This window comes from Melanostigma gelatinosum, assembly GCF_949748355.1.
Source record: "Melanostigma gelatinosum genome assembly, chromosome: 7".
NCBI lineage: Eukaryota > Metazoa > Chordata > Actinopteri > Perciformes > Zoarcidae > Melanostigma > Melanostigma gelatinosum.
This window is the reverse complement of record NC_136640.1, coordinates 7808905-7817738: the sequence shown is the minus strand read 5'-3', so window position 1 is coordinate 7817738 and position 8834 is coordinate 7808905. Positions and strand designations below refer to the sequence as shown.

Below are 8834 nucleotides of genomic sequence, written 5' to 3'. Positions count from 1 at the left end.
TTTTATTTACATTTGGTTCAGGTTATTTTGCGATGGTCGTAGAAGAGTCAGAAAGACAGAAACAGAAACGATACATTCATCATCGATTACATTTGTTTAAAGAAAGGAAAGATTCAATTTCTCAAGATCTGCTGCTTCTTTGACATCTGGATGAAATGAATAAGTCACGAACCATCAGTTTAGGATTGGATGTTCCCAGTTTAAGTGTTACACTTTGTCAGTCAGACAAGAATTATTAAAGTTCTGTAACTTCCTCGGTTGTACCTAACTTGTCTACTTCTGCTGAAATGACTTTTAACTACTTCTGACTATGGACTCTAGGTTTGCAGCGGCGTCCTCGCTCTTCCCTTTATGAGATCTTGGTACAAAACAAAAGGAGTTGTTTCCGTGACCGAGGAATAGATGCTGAAAATAAATCTCTGATTTACTTTGCTTTACTGGAGATGTGTCGGTGCCATGCAGGTCACATTTACAAAAGGAGGAAAATACAATTCCGCCAGCAAATACATTGTTTCAAGAACATTTCATTTTGTATGAATAAAAAAGACAAAAAAAAGGAAATTCACATAAGAATTGATCAAGCTTTTTCCTCGTGAAAAACCTTCAAACACGTCAGTTCTGTAAAAATCCTTTGAATTAAACAGAGAAGGAAAAATCAATGCGACTGAACCGCTCACACCTCATGTCACACGATGTTGTTTAAAGGGGTCCCAAGAAGAAGAAGAAACAGCTGATGCAGCAGAAAACTGACAGACACATCCCCAGTACATAGTATAGTTCTTACAAATAAGTGGAGGATCGGGTCATTATCGTAAGACTTTTCACCTCTATCACCTATCCTTCAAAATATAGTGGACGAATATGAAGTAAGCTGATAGAAGCATACGATAACTACTTTTTCCAGAACCACACAGCACTGAACTGACGGGGAATATATAACGGAACCAAGAAATATCTGAATAAAAGAAGAAGAATCTGATAAAAGAACATAAAAGAGATAAAAAAAATCCCCGGCAATTACCGTCAGACTGATTTGCTTTGAACCTCAAACTACCTGATCTCCCCTCAAAGCCACAGAATTATAAATTATACAGCCCAAAATAATAAAATGTCTTTACAAATGACAGAGCCTCACATCACCTGTTCTCTAATAAAAACGTCTGTGTGTGTGTGTGTGTGTGTGTATGTGTGCGTGTGTGTGTCCCCTCTCGGGCCGCTACACCACAGCCTTGAAGGCCTGCAGTATCATGTTGGTTTGGTGGGTGAGCCGGTTGGCGCTGACAAACACGTTTATCACTCTGGAAACAAGCGTGACAGAAACACAAGGACACACGAGTCAATCATACGGCAAAGAAACCATGGCAACAATATTAGGATTGATCCGAGGAACACTTTGATCTGACTGGAATGGAGAATGTCAGGCTTCAGGCTTCAGAGAACACAAGCCAGCGTGAATCCACAGGAAATGGGTCAAGGGAATTATTCAGCAATGGTGGATTTGATAGAAGCGGGCCTGTGATCAAACGACAACCATTTATACGGTGGCGACAGAGAGTGTGTGTGTGTGTGTGTGTGTGTGTGCTGGCATGTGCAGCTATTAAATGTGTTGGTAGCTGCATGTGTGCGTGTGAAAAATAAAATGAGTGAGTGAGAGGATGGAAAAGGAAGAAAAACAGACAGAAAAAAGCTCCTAAAAATGAGAATAAAGTCGAAACGTGTCATACTTTCCATCTCTGAAGTAGGTTTTGAGAGTGACACTGAAGCTCTTGGAGTATTTCACAAACTCTTTCTTCTGCTGTTCCAGCGCCTAACCAATAAAAACAGACATCCTTTCACTTATTTCACAGATACTCCATTTGTGTGTGAATGCTTTTCTTCTTCATGTATCTACTCACCCGTCTATTCCGATGCTGGTATTTCCTGAAGACGGTATTAACGGTGTCTAGCAGCTCCTTGATGGCACTGGCGATGTCTCTGAGGATGACACACACACACACACACAAATAAGAGCAGGAAAAACAATATCTCACAATCTGTCTGTTTTTGTCAGGCAGCGATACCCTGACAACCACAGCGCCTTGATCCTGCACACTGTCTTCCCTTTCTTCCACGAGCACGCTTTCACCTTCAACTTCTTCTCCTGGCGTGCACTCGAAATCTGCCGTTTCATAACTTTTCATTTTTCAGCGTTCCTTTAGAATTGACTTCATTTTCTAAGCCCTCCGCTGGGTAAGTAACTTAAGCAGTGACTCACTAAGAGTATTGAATTTGATCAAAAATAATGTCAAAGTGGGCCAGGCAAATGAAACGACTTTCTCTCTTTTGTGTGTGTTTATACAGCGCGATGAACAAAGAAATGAAATGGCATGCAGGGACCTTCGAATTTAGTCATTACTAATCCATAACATACAAAGAAATGTCTAGAAATAAGATCAACTATTTGTTTTTGTTAAATTTGGTTCATGCAACATTATTTTGAAACGCAGCTGTTCCCAAGGTCCCGAATGAACTCCATCTCCCCGTGTTTATTCATACGTTAGCTCTAGCTAGCAGCATCTGCACTGACGTCAAGTGTGCATGTGATCGTTTGTTTGTTTGGACTGATCTCATAACTCCCCAAGGAACCATTGAAAAGATCTTCAACCCGTCTTTGTTCCATTTTGCTGCATAGAATGAATTTGCATCTATTCGCACCCACTCGTGTCTTCGCTTTGTATTCAATTGTGTCTCGTCCAAAATGTGCCTCCCAAAAAACAATCTGTTGGCTTTTATGCAATGAGGGTGTTCATCACAAAGACGCACACTGTATCAAATCTTTTTGTCTTGGCACCAAACAATTAACAGTGAACAAAAAAGATTTTTACCACCTTTGGAATAGTTGGCAAAAGTCATCTGGAGACATTTCCTGGCAGTGTTTACAATTAACACAGGAAGTTATGAGTGAAAACTTTCATATGGAGTTAAACCTGGTGTATATCACACCCACACACTGAGCTGTCTTACTTGATACTCTGTAGGAAGCCTACTCGGTCATTGATCTCATCCGGTATGGTGCTGAGGATGTGCTTCAGAGCTCGGGCTCTCTCGTTCAGCTCCTGGAACTCTGGCTCCCGCCTGTCAAGCATGAACTCTGCAAACACCAGGAGGGAGAGAAAAAGTACAGATCACAAACTCACACGCGCGTGCAATCAGCTTCAGGAAACACTGAGATTACGCAATCAATAATGGTGGTCGACACTGCAAATGCATACGATTAAATACAGGATGGAGTGTGAATGTGTGAATGTGTGAACGTGTGCACGCGCTTTAAAGTGAAGGTGTTTCGTTTCTTAACTGGAGAAAGGATTGGGCTGTACCATGCAGGAGGTACATTTAAAATTCATCTAAAGTGTGTGTGTTCATTACTACCATCAATCACTGTACGCCGCACAAGGAATTCAATTACAGACAGAAAGGAAGGACCGCTTGAGAAAAGGGAGAGAGCGGCTGATTTGTGGAGAAACAGCTCCCCCCGGTGGATGACTGGTAGAATGGAGGATGGGCACAACTTGCTGAAGTGGCACTGATGTGCGTGTCCTGGCAGGAAGTTCATGTTGACCAGTTTAATATGCCTTTCTAATTATTGACCCGTTGTGGGATCCCCCCCCCCCCCTCCTCTCTTTGTATGCTCTGTTCACCGGGCATCCTACCTTCCACATCGTCTGCAGCCATGCGAAGTAGAGACTCGTTATAGTCGATTTTTACGTTCTTCTTCTCCAGTATTTTCATAACAATGTCCTGGGTCAGACCGGGGTTCTCCTTCTCTGCCTTGAAACACAAACAACATGCAGCTGAACTGACAGTAATCACAGTCAGCCTTCGTCATATAACAGATGACGACTCTATTTCTGACAAATATCAGTTATTACAAGAAAAGAAAGAAAACTTTGTTACCTTTATAACGGCTGCTCTCAGGGTCTGTGCTGCTGACAAGTTCACTTTCTCCAACTGCAAGTTGTAAACACAAACACACAAACATAAGCACACACACACACACAGCTTCCTTCTTATCGTGGCCTTCTGTCCTGAAGTGTAATTGTGCAGAAAGCACATACAAGCTAAGGAATCCTGCAATATCCGAGGAGGACCCCGTGTTATTGTGTCTCAGTCCATCCATCTGTAGAGCTGGAGTCCTCTGAGCTGATATTATGGTATCGCAGAGCTCGCCACTACTTCAAACTTTAGCGTCTGTCTGTCACTTTGCACACTGTACTACTTCTTTTTAGCAATCACCAAACTTTTAAGGACATTGGAAATAATTACATTTTCGGTAAACTTTTTTTCAGAACCAGCCAGCACTGAACTGAGGGGGGAATTACATAAAGGAACGATGAAATATCGACTTGAGAATCTGATAAAAGAACAACATTAAAGAGAGTATTCAAAAAATAAGAAAATCCCTGGCAATTACTGTCAGACTGATTTGCTTTGAACCTCAAACTACCTCATCTCCCCTCAAAACCACATAATTATAAATTATACAGCCCAAAACAATGAAATGTCTTTACAAATTACAGAGCCTCACATCACCTGTTCTCTAATAAAAACACGTACGTGTGTGTGTGTGTGTGTGTGTGTGTGTGTGTGTGTGTGTGTGTGTGTGTGTGTGTGTGTGTGTGTGTGTGTGTGTGTGTGTGTGTATGTGTGTGTGTGTGTTTGTGTGTGTGTGTGTGTGTGTGGCCCACAGTATCATGTTGGTTCTGGTGGCTGAGCTCTGGAAACAATATTGACTTATAATTGAAGCTGATATTATGCCACTACAGAAATCCTCACTTCTTCAAACTGTAACACGTGTCTGTTAATTTGCACACCGTGTGCTCACAGGTGTGTTGCGCGTGAGTTTAAAATAAAAGGTCTTTTAATCACCAATTTTCTACCGAGAGTCACGAAAACAACCGGAAATACTGTCAAGTAAAAGTGCAGCGATCAGACGTGAGGTGAGCTGAGGTTCAGTGCAGTTTGAACTTGTTTTGGGGTATTTCATGTCTCTATTGGAGTGTGGCCAGACAACAAATGAAAGGAGAGAAGAATGGGGAGTCGTGCTAGGATTGCATGGTCAGCATCACAGACTCACAGGCCACCAGGGCCTCAGCAAAGTTATAGTGTTTGTTTTTTAGTGCATCGTGCTGCACACACTTGGAACATTATTCCAACATATTATAGGCCAATCAGAAGCTATGGAAAACAAACTCCTCTGCACTTGAATGCAACTGTGTTCTGTCGTCGTTTCCTCGTTTGTGTATTTATTCTGTTTTAATTGTTTTCTCAACACCACTGAGATCGAGGGCATGCCCCCGATGATTCCACGAGGTTCAAACACAATACGCCTGTCCTCTGTGGTACAATATGAAATAGATGATTTAAGAATGTGTGCGTTTGTTGGCCGATACACAAAGAGCACAGCTGTGAGTTTTAATTTGTTTTCAGTAAAATGTGGGAAGTAACTTGTTTGTTTTCGTTTCAAGTTGGCCTATTGTTTTTCTTTCTCTTTTCACTGGAAAAGAGATGGATCACAGAATTACATTAACAGTAACACCGCGTCAGCATTTTCATTAGACGCACTTTAAGACCTCGTCTACTTGACCTGAATATTTTTAACACATATCCACATTTCTTTTTTATGTGTTACCTCAACTGAAACTCTTGAATTGCTCACCTGGTTAAAGACGGGATACATCACCGTGTAGAGAGCCATAGAGACTACCGAGGCGGCGTCGGCTTCGTTCTTCATGTCCTCCATGGGCATCCTTGACCAATCAAGGGCTCTTTGTTTGCGTGCTTGTCCACTGATGCCAGTTTCGCCTCATTCGATCACTCACGGGAGCCTGACAGAATGGGAGCAGACCAGAAGAAGAAGAAGAAGAAGAAGGCAGGACAGGTGAAGAAGGGAGGAGATATAGATGGTGGAGGATTAAAAGAAAGGTAAACATTGCTACAACCACTTTAATTCGGTGTCTTTAAATGTGCTCGCTTTGCAAAGAGGGGACAGAAAATGTGGTTCGTCAAAGATGGAATAAATTCATAAAACACATTATAATAATTCCAACAATGCAGCAGCTTTATTATTTCCCCTTGCGTGCCATAAAAGCTGTATGCCACTACCCAGAAAGCCTTTCAGTCACAGACATGGTGGTCACATAACAGCCACATTACTGAGGTGTGTGTGTGCTTTATGCTGTTCCACCGGGTCTAATGGTGATAAAACTGGCATGAGTCATACCTCAATAAGCTTGGCATACGTGTTCAGGGATTTTTCGACCTCAATCTTGTCATAAGGAAGCAGTGAATCCCGGCGGTGAGAAATAAGAGGAGCACATCTCTTGATACCTTCTTTCAATGTCTCTTTCTGACACCTCCAGGACCAGTTCTTCCTCAGCCAGTGTTGGTCGTGCAACACTTTTTACGGCATCTACAATATGACGCCAGTCTTCATCCTCCTCATCATACATTGTTTAACGCAGGGCAGGGACACTCACTTTAATACTCCCGTCTTCATGTGAGGGCCTCGTCTTTTCACGAGTCCAGTGTGTCACCACGCGAGGGCTCTTAAAGTTTATTAGTGGCTTTATTTTCCCCCTTGGTAATACCCACTATTACACTCATCAATTGTAAGATGTAGTGTACGCCGTAGTTTTGTGAGCTGACATTGTTTTTTTTAATCTCGGTTAATTCAGGGAGTTAATTATAAATTGCGGCCGCTATTGACGGTAGCTTGACTGTTTAAAAAACAGCTGCTTTGTGTTGCGCTAGTGATGATTCACTCTGACCAATCACCTGTCTGCAGTGTTTAAACTCTACTACTGGTGCCACCAGCCACAACTTTTGCTGATGGAAATGCAAAAATAACCGTTCTAATGTGTAACAAACGGAACAGCTGTGGTTACAGATAGTGCCGACATAGGCTTTAACCTCGTATCAGTGGTGGGTGTGGTCAAAGGTGTGTTCAGCTGCACCTGTAACCACACCCAAACAGTGATGTCACAGGGTCCTCCTGGAGTACACCTGTGAACCACTGCAGCAAAGGTGAGAAGTGAAACCACTGGAGGTCAGCAAAAACAAGATTTCAATGAGGCGCTAAATTACTCTTCAAATTAAACGGATTAAAAACAGATACAATGTTAACTCTGTTTTGCATAATTAGAGTGGGCTTTTCTTGGCCCAACATGCGGATAAGTTTAGATCTAACTGCATGTGTAACGTCAACAAAATATACTAAAATATACAAACACATGTTTCCCATTTTTTAAGGTTATCAAAAAAATGTATTTCCTGTGCAGATGAAAACTAAATTGTCCTTCTTGGACAGATTTTAGATAAGGAATGACAGGTGATACATGTGTTAAGTCAATTAGTGCAATCGTTGGTAAGTTTTAGCCCAAGTATTTCTTCCATAGATGGTGGCACTTAACTGTAGCATCTCTATGTGTCTCATAAAACTTTACCCAGGTGCACATTTCAACTTATCAACCACAAGTGTAACAAATGATCATAACAACTACCCTGCATTATTTCTTAGGTGTGTCTTCAACAGGTTTCTGGTATTGTGCATTCCGGCTCACCTAAAATTAATTAGCTAATGTTATTAGCTACACCTGTGCTTAGCTTTATCTGTCAGGACAAACGTATATTAGACACACTTCAGAGTCATTGGTGCAAACCATTAGAATGACACATTTAAAAAAGAAATCACAGTCACAACCAGCAAAAAGGCATAAAAGTTCACAACCACAACTTTGCATGTCTAGCTCATTACGGAAGTTAGTTATTTTATATTGCAACTGACACGGACACCATTTTTTTCCATCTTCATTAATAACACCACCTCTGTGTTGGCAGGTTAACTGACAGCAATGCGATGCTATAGCGCCATAACTACTGTAACATTATCCCAACAAGTTTGTTAAAAAAAACATATCGCTGGTGGTGCTGGAGAGGGTTCACACAGGTATAGCACGACACTTACCGGTGGGGAGATTGTTCCCAGTGAAGAGAAGTGCAAATAACAAGGAGGTGGGTGATGTTATAAAGCGAACAACACCTACAGGTAGTGTTAGCGCTAACGTGAGATTAGCAGTTTAGAAGCAGGTGATCAACTCCGCCGTAAGCTAACTAGCACTCTATCGATAAGCTACGTGTCTGGACGGCGGAACTATTAACGTAGTCATATAACAACACTAGACAGGTGTTAATGTTGTTTCCTCCAATAAGCCCTCTTGTTGTGGTTTGTGTCTTACAATCAGGAAGTTTTCTGCCTCACAAAGCAGAAGGCAGGAGTCCGGGGTGGGCGGTGTCGCGAGCCGCTTGTTGGTATCGCAGGAGAGGGCTGGTTGTAGTTCTTTCGGTAAGTCTCCTTCATGCTTCGTCGTCGCAATGGCCACTAAAACAGACTTCAAATCCCAAAAAGGTACAGGACAGGTGGTGTATTTTGTGACGCTTTCGTTTGACAGAGCTATAAGCACGAACATGTTTAGCGCTTATCCGTGTATAGAAAGCACACAAATATAAGTGGTAGAGCTGTGCATAAGACATATTTAAAGTTGATTGAGAGCAAACTAATTTAGGTTAGCGCAGCACGAAATTAACTGTTGCACCGTAGGACAAGATAGTGCTGTCACTAACTGTTGTCGATGACAGATGAAGATACACCGAAACAGCAGAATCAAGAAAATTGAATTGATTTGCAACGGATTTCTAAGAATATCCATTCAAGTTGAATGCCCCTTTTACAGTATACATATCTGTGCATTTAAACAAACAAAAATATACTCTGCTAACTGTTGTAGGGGGCTAGTTTC

At 41.8% G+C, this 8834-nt stretch overlaps 1 protein-coding gene across 2 annotated transcripts; it reads right to left on the bottom strand.

The window, feature by feature from the left end:
• pdcd10a (programmed cell death 10a) lies at positions 1-8329 on the bottom strand. 2 transcript variants are annotated; one of them, XM_079271784.1, is made up of 8 exons: positions 8274-8329; positions 5696-5864; positions 3934-3987; positions 3690-3807; positions 3004-3130; positions 1896-1974; positions 1725-1807; positions 1-1298 (listed from the first exon to the last, which is right to left on the bottom strand). In XM_079271784.1, the coding sequence occupies exons 2-8, from the start codon at positions 5783-5785 to the stop codon at positions 1217-1219; spliced, it is 633 nt and encodes a 210-aa protein (XP_079127910.1). In that variant the 5' UTR covers positions 5786-5864; positions 8274-8329; the 3' UTR covers positions 1-1216. The 2 variants fall into 2 exon arrangements, with proteins under 2 accessions (XP_079127910.1, XP_079127909.1); XM_079271783.1 differs by having other exon boundaries at positions 8003-8282.
• Between the last annotated feature and the right edge of the window lie 505 nt (positions 8330-8834).

Coding starts and splice junctions, on each gene's coding strand:
- pdcd10a (XM_079271784.1), bottom strand. CDS start 5,785: ATGCCCATGGAGGACATGAAGAACGAAGCCGACGCCGCCTCGGTAGTC. Junction 3,131..3,689: donor GGCTGCAGACGATGTGGAAG/GTAGGATGCCCG, acceptor TGGTGTTTGCAG/AGTTCATGCTTGACAGGCGG. Junction 1,975..3,003: donor GGCTTCCTACAGAGTATCAA/GTAAGACAGCTC, acceptor TGTCATCCTCAG/AGACATCGCCAGTGCCATCA.